This window comes from Dendrobates tinctorius, unplaced genomic scaffold, assembly GCF_039654945.1.
Source record: "Dendrobates tinctorius isolate UK_male_01 unplaced genomic scaffold, ASM3965494v1 ptg000048l, whole genome shotgun sequence".
NCBI classification, from domain to species: domain Eukaryota; kingdom Metazoa; phylum Chordata; class Amphibia; order Anura; family Dendrobatidae; genus Dendrobates; species Dendrobates tinctorius.
Genome location: NW_027361716.1, coordinates 259,792 through 277,892, shown reverse-complemented (window position 1 = coordinate 277,892; position 18,101 = coordinate 259,792). Strand labels below are relative to the sequence as shown.

Here is an 18,101-nt window from a genome sequence, read left to right as displayed (position 1 = left end):
GTCCTGTCTGTATAGTCTTTTGCTTCCTCCCCTGCCCAGGTGCTGTGGTATGATCAGAGCATGTTCCTGCACGGTCATACACAGCCATTACACAGTACACAGCAGGGGCACATTTAGATTATCTCAGCACAGGAACAATTTTTTAACATATCCAGTTGTGGAGATTTTAAACTTCAATATCTATTGATTAAAATGTACATTGCTCATGGGGAAAACCCCCTTTATTATTCTGCTCTTCAGAGGGCAAGATAATCAACCAAAAAGTCCTGTGCACCCCAACATGATACTGTTAAAAACAATTTGACTTGCTTAAAGAAAAAAGCAATCCTATTGACAAAATTAAAAAAGATATCAAAGTGATGAATTTTAGAATGCGACGACAATTAAAATAAGTTTTGTGAAAAGTAGTAACATTAAAAAGACATTTTTACGATTACAACCATAACATACATGCAGAATAAAATTAGATGACATATACAACACACAAAGCCCCCCCCCCCCACAAAAAAGATTAAAAAAATGCAATTTTATTTCTCCAGCCTCCTTTTTAACCCTTTCCCCCCCCTCAATTTTGCTTCTAATGAGAAATGAGGTCAAATATTGAGGACTTTCTGACCCCAAAGTCCTGATTTTCATTCACTGCTGTTGTCCCAAAGTACAGAATTTAAAACTAAAAACTGGTATGATAAAAGTGGACATTCACTTTTTTGTTTTCACTTAGAAAAGTGGATTGTCACAGAGATTCTTCAATTCATCATGTAATAAAAATTGTGTATATGAACAAGTATGTGGATTAAATTTCATATAAGGACTTAGTTTCCAGGGCGATTTCTCCTACAACCTGCAGAAAACCATTAGTCTGGCTTCTATATGGTTGTTGTACTGTTCTTTTCACCATTTTGACTAGGAATACCAATAACTCCATATTACATCTACCATTTCCCTGTAGGAAATGTAGGAGTATAGAAAAGTTAAATAAGACATGACAGAACATTTGACAAATAAGTGTGACATGTCAGAACTTATGCAGAAGTTCCATAACTGCAATGGTCGTACTCTGTCCAAATATGAAGGCTCCACAGAGAACAGAGATGATCCCCCAGGCGATGAGACATGATCTGCAGACAGGAGACATAGTATAGCCAATGTCAGAAATTAGTTTACCTACCAGTCACAACATTTTACACATCTATTATTAATATTTATTTATATAGCGCCATTGGTTCCATGGTGCTGTACATGAGAAGGGGTTACATACAAATTACAGATATCACTTACAGTAAGCAAACTAACAATGACAGATTGATACAGAGGGGAGAGAGGACCCTGTCCTTTCAGGATTACATTCTACAGGATGGTGGGGAAGGAGACAGTAGGTTGGGGGTTTGCAGCAGCTCCAGTGATGGTGAGGCGGCAGCGGGGATCATTGTAGGCTTTCCTGAAGAGATGGGTTTTCAGGTTCCGTCTGAAGGATCCGAGTATGGTTGATAGCCGGACGTGATGGGGCTATTCGGGAGAAGTCTTGGAGGCGGTTGGGTGAGGAGCGAATAAGTGTGGAGGAGAGAAGGAGGGCTTGGGAGGATCGGAGATTACTTGAGGGAAGATATCGGGAGATTAATTCAGAGATATATGGAGGAGACAGGTTATAGGTGGCCTTGTAGGTCAGTATTAGTAATTTGAATTGGATACGCTGAGGGAGTGGGAGCCAGTGAAGAGATTTTCAGAGGAGAGAAGAGGAGGAGTAGCGAGGAGAGAGATGAATTAGTCAGGCAGCAGAGTTAAGGATGGACTGGAGAGGTGCGAGAGTGTTAGCAGGGAGGCCACAGAAAAGGATGTTGTAGTAGTCGAGATAGGAGATGATGAGCGCATGCACAAGCATTTTGAGTGGTCTTGTATTATTCTTACTGAGGCACAAGAATAAGGTGGACTAGAGACCTGTGAGTGCAATGACAATTCTTTTTGGACTCTTCCCAGAGCCTTGCCTTTTCATCTTGTCGACATCGCAGCAACAGAATTCAGTGAGGAAGAGATGTGCTTTAAAGGATGTGAATACCTTCTGGGGCATTTTTACACAAACACTTGTTCTTTGCTTAAAATCAGATATGCAATAAATATTTTAACCATTTGGCTTTTACAGCCTCTATGTATAATAGTACATAGCTGGTTGCAGAATGAGTTAAAGGGAACCGGTCACCATGTTTTCCCAATGTAGGGCCAGCCCCTGTACACCCTATGTTACAGCATTCTAGTATTGTTATCAATGTACCCAATTGTCTATAAAAGTCACAGAAAAAGAACTTCTACTCACATACACTGATGTCCTGTCCAATGGGCATCTTTGGTCATGATTCGGCGCCTCCTCTTCTTACGATCACAATCCTCTTTACCCGCTTTGTGTGAATGATGCACCCTAGGTCACACACAGTGTCCTCCTATTTCACTCCTGTGTAGGCGCACGTCTGTCCTGCCAAGGGTGCAGTGGTGTGGTGCTTGAGTATTTTGCTGTGCCCTCGGCAGGACAGAAGTGCACCTGTACATGAGTGCGATGGGAGGACATTGTGTATGACATAGGAGGCTTTACCTATGCCTTATCGGCGCTCTTTGGCTTTTGCCAGCACAAGCCCACTACAGTACTTTACGGCAGAGAGAAGTGCGACTGTGCCAGAGCACGATGGGATGAGGGAGGGGGTGGGGGTGCTGTGTGCAAGACGTAGGATGCGTTCTACTCATGAAGCAAGGAAGGATGGCGATCGTAAGGTGAGGAGGCGCCAGATCAAGACCAGAGATGCCCATCGGAATGGACCGCAGTGTATGAGTAAAAAAAGCTATTTTTTGCCTTGCGTAGTCAATTGGGAACATACATAAACCATAATACAAGGTTATAAAAGAGGGTTTACTGGTGCTTACCCTACTTTATACTAGGAAAACATAGTGACAGGTTTCCTTTAATTACGAATACTGCCAGTGGGCTGGGTGTAGTCCTTAGCTCTTGAATTATATTATAGAGCAGTGTTCGCCAACTCTGGTCCTCAAGAGCCACCAACAGGTCATGTTTTCAGGATTTTCCTTAGTATGTGATGGAATTATTGCCTGTGCAGGTACTGCAATCATCACATGAGCCATACTAAGGAAATCCTGAAAACATGAACCGCTGGTGGCTCTTGAGGACCGGAGTTGGGGGAACATTGTTCTAGAGTAATAGGACCACAGCCATTTTTTGTTGTCATAAATTTGTATAGAAGCGTTCAGAACGAGCTCACTGGTGACTCATCCGGCAGTCTATGCACTGTGATACATAGAGGCTGAAGAAGCTTAACAATAACATTTCCAATTAAAACACTATTATCCTAAAATTGTTTTTGGAAAAAAGAAATGATCCATCGTTGTCTATATGCAGATTGTTAAATGCAAGTTGTGCTGCTGGGAGTGCCTAGGAAGAGCTGTAGTGACTTGGTTAGTGGATGCCACATGACATGTTGACCTGTGTTCTCACCATAATCCAGGCACAGATTATTTTTTTTTTTAATTTAAAATTGGTTAAGAAATTATAATTCCTGGAAAAATTGAACGTTACAGCAAATGAAAACACAGATCACTAGAACTTAGAAATATGCATCTGTCTGCACCTTTCACATCCATAAACAGTATTACATATAAAATCACTTACTTTTTCCTCTGGTCCATTGCTTCGGATTCCATAGCACAAATTAGACACAGCCCTATAAAAGAAAAAAGAAGAATGCACTTGTAAAAAAAAGTCACAAATGTGATTGACATTTGCATTAAATTCTAAAAATACTCAAGGTCAAGCTTGGTCAGTTTTAGGGTAGGATTCGGCTTGCGGTTGGCATTAGTGACGAAGGCTCTGGTGCCCTCATTTACATAGAGAATCATTTCCAGCTATGGTGACAAGTAGGGTACTTCAGTGGCAATACCAAAAGAATAGGAGAAACATTATAAATGTCTGCTGACAGATTCCCCATCATAGATGATGTGGTACAATTTTCCAAATAACTCACTCCAGCTCTATTCCCTGCCCAGCTGTAAGGAGAAGAACCGGGCCGTGGGTACCCATATTGTTCCAGGTCCGGAAATGTCAGGGCTGTCTCCTCTGTTGTCGGGGGAAAAGAGTAAGAGACTGGACAGACCTTTGCACTCGGAAGCATGGGGTGTGGCCAAGCGGTTACAGCCACAGCGCGCGCAGTCAGTCTTGGCGGGAGCAGGCAGAACAGAGAGGTGTGCTCCATCTCTTGAGCCACAGGACTGCACCGGCCTGCGTCTTGGGATTCCCGCCGACAGCAGTTGGGACTACAGAGGGAGAAGCACAGTATACCCGTTAACAAGCTGAGAGGGGGGTGCAGTGTGTGCTGCAACAGTGAGTACAGCACACGGGTCTGCAGGAGAGAACTGGGTGCCGGATAGACGACTGTGGCCCACTTTGCCGGCATATTCCTGCTCACCTACGGTGTACCCTGAAAGTATTGTGGCCTTGATTGTTCTGGCTGCATATGCTCATGGACTAGGGGCTCAGCGGAAGGTTCCGGAGACCGACCGTTGCCGCCAGAAGACGGACCGCCGTTGTTAACAAAATCTCCTTGGATCAATGCCGGGCCAGTCATTGTTGGCACCATCAACCCCCAAGCAGTACCTGCAGCCTGAAGGACCCCCGGCACGCTAAGTGTACCAAAGAACTCCAGTTGTTTTGTTTATTGACTTTTCATATCCTTTATAATTGGACAGCTATACTCACATTTAAACCTTCATCTCCCTGCAAGGAGTTCATCCCCTGTTAAAGCTGTTAAACTGGTTAACCCTTGCTCTGCCGTCTGCCTGTCACTGCATCCCGCAACCTGCTTACACAGCGACGCCTCTTTCTACTTGACTGAAGACTTCTTTGGCTGAAGTCACAGCATAAAGGCGGTCAGTTAAGTAGAAGGAGGTGGAGCTGGGCAGGGAATAGATCTGGAGTGACAGAGGCTTCATATTTACAGATAGCCCTTCAGCCTTATTTGAATATCAATTCAAAAGCGGATTAATCATTAATGGAGGCATGGAATGGCCTTGTAAGTATTACTGGACAAGTTTTTGAAATATCTAAATCTTGATATAAAATAGTTAAGGGCTTAATCTTGCTGACTTTAAGGAATTTTGGTCAGGGGAAGGTTTACCTGGGAAGATGAATATGAAGAAAGCACTAATTCCTCCTATGACAGAGATGATCTCACTGATGTCAGGAACAAACAAAGCAATGATCAGGGTCACTAGGATCCAGAGCACTGTCAGTGTGACCCTGACGCACCGTTCATAGGAGACCGTTACATATGCAGTCATGTATTTGTGATCCAACCAGGCTTCTTGAAGGACAGATCTGGGGCAGGGATAGAAGAGAAATGTATATTTGCCAAGAAAAAAAATCCTTTGAGTAGAGTTTTACAATATATATTTCTATATACATAAACGTATGTTGTTACTTGATCAGTATTTTACATACAATGCTTCTAACTGATACTGTAACTACGGTATATTCTTTAGTCAATGGAGTGATCAAATCCACATTTTGCAAGTTGTTAAATGGGGTTATGGTTAGAGAAAAAAAAAAAAAAAAAAAAGGAAAATCACATGACGTGCTTCATTTTGTGACCACTACAAACAGAGGCTGGCGATTGCCTCAGTGGCCATGTGATTTCACAGAGCAGCCAGGGATTGAAGAGTTTTTTAAGAATTATTTGCAAACTAGCTGAAGAGCCTGGCGCTGCCCGGGCATAGTAACTAACTGTGGTTAGTTATAGCAAATTATAATTATCCTCCATCCCATAGTCCCGTGCTCATATACCCATCATTAGTGTTGAGCATTCCGATACCGCAAGTATCGGGTATCGGCCGATACTTGCTGTATCGGAATTCCGATACCGACTTCCGATATTTTTTCAATATCGGAATTCGGCATCGGAATCGGAAGTTCAGTTGATTGACGGCCTGACGTCATCATGATGCGCGGTGTGTGCGCATCATGATGCGCCGTCATTTCGGGCCTTCCGGGGGTCTCTGCCGGCCTGCCGGGGGGCTGTGCCGGCCTGCCGGGGGGCTGTGTGGACTGCCCGGGGTCTGTACCGGCCTGCCGGGGGGCTGTGCCAGCCTGCCGGTGGTCTGTGCACCCTGTGGGGGTCTGTACCGGCCTGCCGGGGGGCTGTGCCGGCCTGCTGGTGGTCTGTGCTGATGTCCGGGGGTCTGTGCAAGCATCGTCCGATGGGACTACAAGTCCCATCGGGCGATGCCTGCTACCATGACAGTGATTGACACATTAGCCAATGATGGGACAGTAGTAGTCCCATCATCCGGCTAATGTGTTAAATGTTAAAAAAAAAAAAAATACTACATACATACTACATGCATGCTACATACATACTACATGCTACATACATACCACATATATACTACATACATACTACATACATACATACTACATATATACTACATACATACTACATGCATGCTACATACATACTACATGCTACATACATACTACATGCATGCTACATACATACTACATATATACTACATACATGCTACATACATACTGCATGCTACATACATGCTACATACATACTACATGCATGCTACATACATACTACATACATGCTACATACATACTACATGCTACATACATACTACATATATACTACATACATACTACATACATGCTACATACATACTGCATGCTACATACATACTACATACATACTACATACATACTACATGCATGCTACATACATACTACATGCATGCTACATACATACTACATGCATGCTACATGCATGCTACATACATACCACATACATACTACATATATACTACATGCATGCTACATACATACTACATGCTACATACATACCACATACATACTACATACATACTACATACTACATATATACTACATGCATGCTACATACATACTACATGCTACATACATACCACATACATACTACATACATACTACATGCATGCTACATACATACTACATGCTACATACATGCTACATATATACTACATGCATGCTACATACATACTACATATATACTACATGCATGCTACATACATACTACATATATACTACATGCATGCTACATACATACTACATGCTACATGCATGCTACATACATACTACATGCTACATACATACCACATATATACTACATACATACAATACATTCATACAATACATACATAGACATACAGTACATATAACATAGAGTAACATACTTACCAATACTTGTCACATTGTTCCCCGAAGCCATTGTCTTTTCCGGAATAAATATTAACATAACAAACCACAAAAATACTCACCCACGATCCGAAGCAGTCCACGAGTGTGTCCCACGACGATCTTGGGTAGAGAACTGCAGCATCAGATGATGCTGCCGTTCTCTACGGGCTGCAGGAATCCAATGACGGAAGGTAGGTATCCTTCCGCACTGTATTCCTCCGCCACTTAAAAAAAAAAAAGTCCCTAGTCTCACTTTATGCCATTGCTGTGTGGGAATTTCCCACACAGCAATGGCATAAAGTGAGACTAGGGACTTTTTTTTTTTAAGTGGCGGAGGAATACAGTGCGGAAGGATACCTACCTTCCGTCATTGGATTCCTGCAGCCCGTAGAGAACGGCAGCAACAGCTGATGCTGCAGTTCTCTACCCAAGATCGTCGTGGGACACACTCGTGGACTGCTTCGGATCGTGGGTGAGTATTTTTGTGGTTTGTTATGTTAATATTTATTCCGGAAAAGACAATGGCTTCGGGGAACAATGTGACAAGTATTGGTAAGTATGTTACTCTATGTTATATGTACTGTATGTCTATGTATGTATTGTATGAATGTATTGTATGTATGTATGTAGTATATATGTGGTATGTATGTAGCATGTAGTATGTATGTAGTATGTATGTAGCATGCATGTAGCATGCAGTATGTATGTAGCATGCATGTAGTATATATGTAGTATGTATGTGGTATGTATGTAGCATGTAGTATGTATGTAGCATGCATGTAGTATGTATGTAGCATGCATGTAGTATATATGTAGTATGTATGTAGCATGTAGTATGTAGCATGCATGTAGTATGTATGTAGCATGTATGTAGCATGCATGTAGTATATGTAGTATGTATGTAGCATGTAGTATGTATGTAGCATGCATGTAGTATGTATGTAGCATGTATGTAGCATGTATGTAGCATGTATGTAGCATGCATGTAGTATATGTAGTATGTATGTAGCATGTAGTATGTATGTAGCATGCATGTAGTATGTATGTAGCATGCATGTAGTATGTATGTAGCATGCATGTAGTATGTATGTAGCATGCATGTAGTATGTATATGGTATGTATGTAGCATGTAGTATGTATGTAGCATGCATGTAGTATATATGTGTTATGTATGTGGTATGTATGTAGCATGCATGTAGCATGCATGTAGTATGTATGTAGTATATATGTAGTATGTATGTAGCATGCAGTATGTATGTAGCATGCATGTAGTATATATGTAGTATGTATGTAGCATGTAGTATGTATGTAGCATGCATGTAGTATATATGTAGTATGTATGTAGCATGTATGTAGCATGCATGTAGTATGTATGTAGCATGCATGTAGTATGTATATGGTATGTATGTAGCATGTAGTATGTATGTAGCATGCATGTAGTATATATGTGTTATGTATGTGGTATGTATGTAGCATGCATGTAGCATGCATGTAGTATGTATGTAGTATGTATGTAGTATATATGTAGTATGTATGTAGCATGTAGTATGTATGTAGTATGTAGCATGCATGTAGCATGCAGTATGTATGTAGCATGCATGTAGTATATATGTAGTATGTAGTATGTATGTAGCATGTAGTATGTATGTAGCATGCATGTAGTATATATGTGTTATGTATGTAGCATGTAGCATGCATGTAGCATGTATGTAGTATATATGTAGCATGCAGTATGTATGTAGCATGCATGTAGTATATATGTAGTATGTATGTTGCATGTAGTATTTATGTAGTATGAATGTAGCATGTATGTAGTATGCATGTTGTATGTATGTAGCATGTAATTTTTTTTTTTTTTTTTTTACATTTAACACATTAGCCGGATGATGGGACTACTACTGTCCCATCATTGGCTAATGTGTCAATCACTGTCATGGTAGCAGGCATCGCCCGATGGGACTTGTAGTCCCATCGGACGATGCCTGCACAGACCCCCGGAGCCTGCACAGACCACCGGCAGGCCGGCACAGCCCCCCGGGCAGGCCGGCACAGCCCCCCGGCAGGCCGGCACAGCCCCCCGGAGCCTGCACAGACCACCGGCAGGCCGGCACAGACCACCGGAGCCTGCACAGACCCCCTGGCAGGCCGGCACAGCCCCCCGAAAGGCCCGTACAGACCCCAGAGAGGCTGTACAAGGGCAGGAAAGGGTTTTTCTTATTCCGATACCGGAAGTCCCATAGACTTGAATGGGACTTCCGGTATCGGAATCGGCGATACCGATACTTTTTTTAAAGATCGGCCGATACCATCCGATACGATACTTTGAAGTATCGGACGGTATCGCTCAACTCTACCCATCATACATATCCACCATCCCATAGTCGAGTGCCCATATACCCATCATACATCCTCCATACTATAGTCCCATGCCCATATACCCATCAAACATCCTCCATCCTATAGTCCCATGCCCATATACCCATCATACATATTTGCCATCCCATAGTGGAGTGCCCATATACCCATCACACATCCTTCATCTCATAGTCCCATTCCCATAATGTATACCCATCATACATATCCTCCATCCCATAGTCCCATGCCCATATACCCATCATACATATCCGCCATCCCATAGTCCCGTGCCCATATACCCATCACACATCCTCCATCTCATAGTCCAGTGCCATATACCTGTCATACATATCCTCCATCCCATAGTCCAGTGCCCATATACCCATCACACATCCTCCATCCCATAGTCCCGTGCCCATATACCCATCATACATATCCGCCATCCCATAGTCCCGTGCCCATATACCCATCACACATCCTCCATCTCATAGTCCAGTGCCATATACCCATCATACATATCCTCCATCCCATAGTCCAGTGCCCATATACCCATCATACATATCCTCCATCCCATAGTCCAGTGCCATATACCCATCATACATATCCTCCATCCCATAGTCCAGTGCCCATATACCCATCACACATCCTCCATCCCATAGTCAACCATTATGACATAATAATGAGCGGCGGGGCTTGCAACCTATGATGACATCAGCATCGCCATGGCAACCATTGTGACATCATAATGAGGGGCGGGGCTTGACGTGCACACACTTTTTCCCCCAGTATGTAGATAGGGGCAAAATTGTTTGGTGAATTGGAATGCGCGGGGTTAAAATTTTGCCTCAAAACATAGCTTAGGACGCTCTCTGGGTCCAGACGTGTGACTGTGCCAAATTTTGTGACTGTAGCTGTGACGGTGCGGATGCCTATCCCGGACATACATACATACACACATACGAACACACTTTGAGCTTTATATATTAGATTAAAGACGTCCCCTTTATCAGAGCAATGCACTATGGGCGATCAGTGGTCTGTTACATGGTTAGCCTAGGTTCTAAGAGTAAAGTTCCTCCTTGAAGAGAGTGACATACCAATGTAAGGAGACTTCTAGGCAATGCAATGTTCATCTGGGAAATTAAATATGCACATACATGACACCTATTGGATGTACCGATCCTATAAGTCAATAGCGACCCTTGAACGAGCTTTGCCACATGACTTTAATAAAAGCCATGTGACAAAACTAGTTAAAGGGTCAATATTGACTTTTAGGATTGCCGCTTCCAATAGGTGGCACTGGAGTTCCCATCCTCTTCAGTCTGATAAGGCAGTGTTCATGGTTACAATAGAGACACTATAACATGTCAGATAGTATTGACAAGTTGTATTGTAACCAGCATTGCCATGAAATCTCCCATTACATGCTGGGTTTTCAAATACCAGGACTAACATTATTATTTGTAAGAGGGGTTGTGAAGTTTAGAAAATCCATTGAGAAGGTCCTTATTACTGTGTTGGGTATCGCTACACATTACATCCAGTCACTGCAGCCTCAGCAGATGCAATTATTGTCTGTCTGGGAATGCTGGTAACAAAAAGGGATTCTCCAAAGCATACACCTTAAAAAAAAGGGGGGGGGGGGATCTATCAGCAGGATTGCACCTGTAAAACCATTTCTATGTGCATGTATCACTTTTAAAGGCAAGTCCAGCAAAACCTTTACATAGAGAGAGCCCATTTTTCGCTTACTGAGAAATCAGTGTTTCAATGGATAAGCAAATCAGGCTGAAGTGCTATCTGTAGATCTTAAGCCTCTGTCACTTCGGCTCTATTCTTGCAGAGCTGCCAGCTCTAGCTTGAGAACCTCTGCTGTGTGGCTTCAGGCAAAAGGGCAGTCAGTGGATCATGAGGCAGCAGTGAGTAGAACTGGAGTGGCAGAGGCTTCAGATCTACCATAACTGCTTAGCCTCATTTGCGTATCATTTCAAATGTTGATTTCTCAGAACAGAGGAATGGACTAGCCATGTAAAGGTATTGCTGGCCTTGTCTTTGAAAGAGCTACGTACACAAATAAAACCTAGACTAAAAACAATGAACAAATACCATGCAAAAAACAGAAATACATGTAAAGAACATAGTGAAGAATAAAAAAATAAAGTATAAAAGCCATCCCCACTTAACAAGACATACCCCATCAGGATGGTCCTAAACTAGTACCTCACTTTCCTCTGAGTCAGCAAGGCCCAGACTGCATATAGTTTGGGGTGTGAAACCCTACTGAAATATTCCCTTTAATGAGGAGAACATGAGGAAATCCAGTTTTGTACAGCTTTTCACCATTAGCAAGAACCTACTGTGATATAATCTTGAACGCCAAGAGACGCTTACCTTCCAAGTAGAAGTATGATTGGGTAGATGGTGATAATCGAGATGGCAAACAACAATCGGGCTACTATAACGACAGCATCGTTGCCTGGATAGGACATCAGGATATCCGCCGCTACGATTTCCCCAAATGTAAGGTATCCATAGATGCCTGAAGGTGAAGAAGATAGATAAAGCAAACTGAACGCATCTCCCCTCGTCAGATCACAAAAGTACACGGATTCAGGCCTGGTAAGCGCCAGCATGGGAGATTGACTGGGAATCCCTACATGTGTGTATGCTGAACTCACACCGAGAGGTGTTTTCATGTGCTGCACACTACCTACTTGTGCAATTTGGGAGACTATATAATACTAATTTCTCATTCTATTCCATGGTCAAACATTGTATTATATGGCGATGAATTGTGATATAATTATAAGCAGCAATTTCTCCATAGTGTCGCTTTTGAATCCAAAGTATAGTTGCCAGTCTGTAAATTTATGGACAGTCCATAAAAAAACGATGCTGTTCTCTGCAATCTGACAACATCAACAACAACAACAAAAAAGCACCCTCTGAATTTCCCCCCACCCCTGATGTTTGTACTATGAAAGCACTAAAAAAGGCTGCCATGGCAGTGCAATCAGGACCAGTCCTGGAAGAAGAGTCATGTGAGTCGCCGAAGGCATGGAGAAGTGACTGCATTCTACTGCGGAAATGCCTGCTGCTGACCAATGTGATGAGCCGATCTGGACTGAGACTTGGCGCACTGTAGGTTGAGTCAGGGAGGGCCTGATGACAGTGCTGGCCCCGGCTTCAAATACTCACCTCTCCCATTCCTAATACACCAATGTCTGCTCAATGTCTTCTTACTCCTTGTGGCGTCTCAGTGCAGAGGTCACACTGATGTCAATACAGCGCGCCATCTGCACTGAGAAATCACAGCGAGTCAAGACGCTAAGGAGACCTGATCGGATAGAGTGCATGTGCAAAGTGACAACAAAATACAACTGTGATATATCAATTAAAACCAAGTACAATCATAAATCATGATCAATTATAAGTAAAACACAATGTATATCAAATAATGTGCAGAAAATAGAAAAGCTGGGGGAGGAACGGAGACGGGAAAGAAGAAAGGAGAATATTGTCTGGTCACAGAACGATATAAATATGTGTAAAGAACTGATAGAACACAGGTGCCATATTGATGCTTAAAGATATATGATATAAAGGAAATAAAGCTTTATATGGGAAGAATTACGGCATAAAATGTTCAATGAACAAGAAGTACACTGCTCAAAAAAATAAAAGGGAACACTAAAATACCACATCCTAGATATCTCAATAAAATATTCCAGTTGCAAATTTTTCTTCATTGCATAGTGGAATGTGTTCAGAACAATAAAACAATTATCAATGTAAATCAAAATGAATATCCCATGGAGGTCTGGATTTGGAATGATACTCAAAATTATAGTGGAAAATCAAATTACAGGCTGATCCAGCTTCAGTGGAAATGCCTCATGACAAGGAAAAGATGCTCAGTAGTGTGTGTGGCCTCCATGTGCCTGTATGACCTCCCTACAATGCCTGGGCATGCTCCTGATGAGGCGGTGGATGGTCTCCTGAGAGATCTCCTCCCAGACCTGGAGTAAAGCATCTGGCAACTCTTGGACAGTCTGTGGTGCAACATGACGTTGGTGGATGGAGCAAGACATGATGTCTCAGATGTGCTCAATCAGATTCAGGTCTGAGGAACGGGCGGGCCAGTCCATAGCTTCAATGCCTTCATCTTGCAGGAACTGTTGACACTCCAGCCACGAGGTCTTGCATTGTCCTGCATTAGGAGGAACCCAGGGCCAACCACACCAGCATATGGTCTCACAAGGGGTCTGAGGATCTCATCTCGGTACCTAATGGTAGTCAGGCTACCTCTGGTGAGCACATGGAGGGCTGTGCGGCCCTCCAAAGAAATGCCACCCCACACCATTACTGACCCACTGCCAAACCGGTCATGCTGAAGGATGTTGCAGGCACCAGATCGCTCTCCACGGTATCTCCAGACTGTCACATGTGCTCATAGAAATCATAGAATCGTAGAGTTGGAAGGGACCTCCTGGGCCATCTGGTCCAACCCCCTGCTCAAAGCAGGATTCGCTCAATGTGAACCTGCTTTCATCTGTGAAGAGTACAGGGCGCCAGTGGCGAATTTGCCAATCCTGGTGTTCTGTGGCAAATTCCAAGTGCCCTGCATGGTGTTGGGCTGTGAGCCCAACCCCCATCTGTGGATGTCAGGCCCTCAGACCATCCTCATGGAGTTGGTTTCTAACAGTTTGTGCAGACACATGCACATTTGTGGCCTGCTGGAGGTCATTTTGCAGGGCTCTGGCAGTGCTCCTCCTGTTCATCCTTGCACAAAGGCTGAGGTATCGGTCCTGCTTCTGGGTTGTTTCCCTTCTACGGCCCCCCTCCACATCTCCTGGTGTACTGGCCTGTCTTCTGGTAGCACCTTCAGCCTCTGGAGACTACGCTGACAGACACAGCAAACCTTCTTGCCACAGCTCCCATTGAAGTGCCATCCTAGATGAGCTGCACTACCTGAGCCACTTGTGTGGGTTATAGAGTCCGTCTCATGCTACCACGAGTGTGACAGCACAACTAACATTCAAAAGTGACCAAAACATCATGTGGTCTGTGGTCCTCACCTGCAGAACCACTCCTTCATTGAAGGTGTCTTGATAATTGCCAATAATTTCCATCTGTTGTCTATTCCATTTGCACAACACCATGTGAAGTTGATTGTCAAACAGTGTTGCTTCCTAAGTGATCAGTCTGATTTCACAGAAGTTTGATTTACTTGGAATTATATTCTGTTGTTTCAGTGCTCCCTTCATTTTTTTTGAGCAGTGTATTAAGCCTATATAATTTACATATTTTTAAATTTATTATTTTTTGCTGTGATCATATACTCACACTCCTTGCACTTTTTACCATTAACAAATTATAACAATATATTCGTTTGTCACACAGCCAGTGCAAGATTGGTCCTCATCTCCTTTTTCTTCCTCTAGGTTTTTATCATGTGCAATATAACCATTTTTTGTAGCCATTACCTGGGGTATTTACTTGATTCTAATATCGACTAATTTTATAATTTTTTTAATAATTGTAATTATATTATCAATTGATGTTTTTGTCTGTGTTGGCACCTTGATTTTTGTAGTGCTACATTTTTACCCTCACTATTAAATTTTAGCTGTCATTTGTTCTACTATTTCTTGACCCTTGTTCGGTTTTCTCTTTTGGTTTTGCACCATTTCTGAATGGTCTGACATTCCCTTTGATACAGCAGATATATATCACCTTTGATATTTAATTCACTTTACACCTTTAAGTGATATACATCAATTGCTGTGTCCAAAGTATATCCGTTTGATTCAAGTGTAAAGAAAAAAAAAATCCCGGACATGTGAACAACTCTATAGCCTACAGTAGGTTAGAGTTTTACCCATGAAAAATATGGGTACACCAAAAATTTACACGTGAATAAGACTATTAGGGGAATTTATGGGAAGTCCATGGAAAACTGACTTCCAAGTTTCTGCTGTTTTTTAATAAAATGACATGTCAAGTTCTGCCTCCCATGTCTCTGCATGTACAGCCCTATACAACTGCCAGTGTGCCACACACATCTACATGGTCGCCCTCCCTTCAGGACATGTTAGAGATCAGGTAGTGGAATCCTAACTCATTAGCACATCTTATGATTAATTGACATTGCAATCAATTTTAAGGCATACTCAAAATATACAGCAATAAGAAAGTAGTCCACTCATGTAAGATGTGACATTTTAAAATGGCTTCCATTGATGCATGTTAGACTGGTAGTGACAAATTAAATCCCTATGTATGGTTTAGAGTTGAAAGCCATTTTCGGTAAAATACATTCTGTAGTTTAGAAAAGTAAAGATTTCATTCATTCTCAATTAAAAAAAGAATTGGTCAGTGGGGTCAACCCTCTTAAGCAGTCTATATGGACATGTAGGTCATAGGAAGCAGAATAAAATGATACTGTGATCCGATGTCTTATTCCAGAGAAAACCACGCTTTTTCCTCAATATGTTAATAAGCTGTTAAGATCTATGATATTGACATCTCTCCTGAGAATCTGCCTCCAGGTACCAATGTGAGACATGTAGATTATGAGAGCAGACTGTTAGTCACTACATGTCTCACATTAGTAACACCCCTTTTCATTTTAAATTACAACCCTGATGAAGAGAGTAGCTATCTCTCGAAACATGTCGGTATTGTGCTGCCTTTGAGCCACCGTCTTACCCCCAGCGTGACGTCACGCTAGCCCTGCCCCATCACACGCCGAGTCCCTCAGCGTTGCTCTCGGCCGGAGCGCGCGAGGCAGCAGCGGTCTCCACGTCCATACGGATTAGCAGCAGAAGCCCCCACGCTGAGCACCCAAGCCTGCCTCACTGAGCACTGGCCCTGCAAGTAAGTGCACCAGAATTAAGCACCTCGTTCCACTAGTGGGCACAAGCTGTAACTAACGCTCATTCACTTTGCAGGAACTGTGCCATCATTTGTTTTGCACAGGATTAATCATTCTGACCTCGCCTGTTGAAATTGGCATGCAGTAAGGTCAGCATTCAGTTATCATCTCAAACATCTATTTATCCCCCTCTTTTTTTTTTTTTTGTCTTTCATTTTATTTTTCAACTATTATATTTTTTTACATCAGAAACAGGCTGAAACATTCCAATCTTAATACTTGGCAATGGCTACATTTACAGCATGTATTTTATATGGTTCTGATTTCCTTAAGTGAGTAAATCAAGATTAGTTCATATTTTATTTTATTTATTTATTTATTTTTTCCCTCTGAAACACACTAACGGGCTCACCCCCATTTAACCCTATATTATCTACTTAGCAGTTTTGGCATCCAAATGCAAGGCAATATACATCTATGACAAGGTTCAATAAAGGAGGAACGACGAGTATATATAGCCAAAAGTACAAAAAAGAATTGTATTTATCAAAAGTTATACTTTAATAAATATATGTAGTACAAACATAATACGTTAACAAACATGCATGGGCATACATAAATGTCATGTGACTAACTCCATGGGTCAATATAATGACCAGGAAAAGCGGGACCCAATATTTAAATAACACATGCACCATTGAGTAATTGAGGCCCCCTGAGGAAGCGATACCTTGTGTACGCGAAACGCGCGTCGGGGTATAGGACCAAGGTCTAAACGGGACTTTATACATACCACTATGGGTAATTATTTCATATCATTTCTTTTATAAACCTTTCCTTCACCGCGCACTGAATTGTACACTTTGAGAGGCGCTAATTAGTGTCTATGGGAGGTTGTTTACCTAGCGGTATAGGAATTTTATGCTTTGGGGAAGTCAGTACTGTTTAACCCCTATCGCTGGATAACATGTGTTTCTAAACCACCTTTAACTCTTTATATGATTTTTTCTTGAATGGTGCATGTGTTATTTAAATTTTGGGTCCCGCTTTTCCTGGTCATTATATTGACCCATGGAGTTAGTCACATGACATTTATGTATGCCCATGCATGTTTGTTAACGTATTATGTTTGTACTACATATATTTATTAAAGTATAACTTTTGATAAATACAATTCTTTTTTGTACTTTTGGCTATATATACTCGTTGTTCCTCCTTTATTGAAGTATGATATTGAGTTGCCTTATAGCATGGACATTTGATATCTTTTGCTGGTGTTTCTATTTACAATCTATGACAAGGTGAATAGTCTCAGAATACTGCCATACATCCACCACCACATGATTTTTTCACACACCAGCAAGTAAGTACTCAGTTATATTATTTTTTCAGTTCCCAGTATAGCGCGGTGTATTTCTTTTCTTATCAGCTTTAGCTCTTTTAAACAGGCACCAGCACAGAGCCTGTTATTCACCAGCTGCATCTGGGAATAGTGGACCTTCCTTCTCTGCCAAGTGGACTGGCGCCAGTGTGTTAATCTTAAACTAATCTATCATTTTAAATTAGCTCGACTGGAGGCAGATTTTCCGGGAGAGCCATATC

At 42.1% G+C, this 18,101-nt stretch overlaps 1 protein-coding gene across 1 annotated transcript in view; it reads right to left on the bottom strand.

Moving 5' to 3' along the window:
- Positions 1-203: 203 nt before the first annotated feature.
- Positions 204-18,101, bottom strand: part of SLC38A8 (solute carrier family 38 member 8) — a 110,271-nt gene continuing 92,373 nt past the window's right edge. The window contains exons 7-10 of the mRNA XM_073576267.1: positions 12,014-12,161; positions 5,169-5,368; positions 3,668-3,719; positions 204-1,118 (exon numbers count right to left, since the gene is read on the bottom strand). Coding sequence (XP_073432368.1) covers positions 1,016-1,118; positions 3,668-3,719; positions 5,169-5,368; positions 12,014-12,161 — 503 coding nt within the window. The 3' untranslated portion in view covers positions 204-1,015. The remainder of the gene's footprint in view (positions 1,119-3,667; positions 3,720-5,168; positions 5,369-12,013; positions 12,162-18,101) is intronic.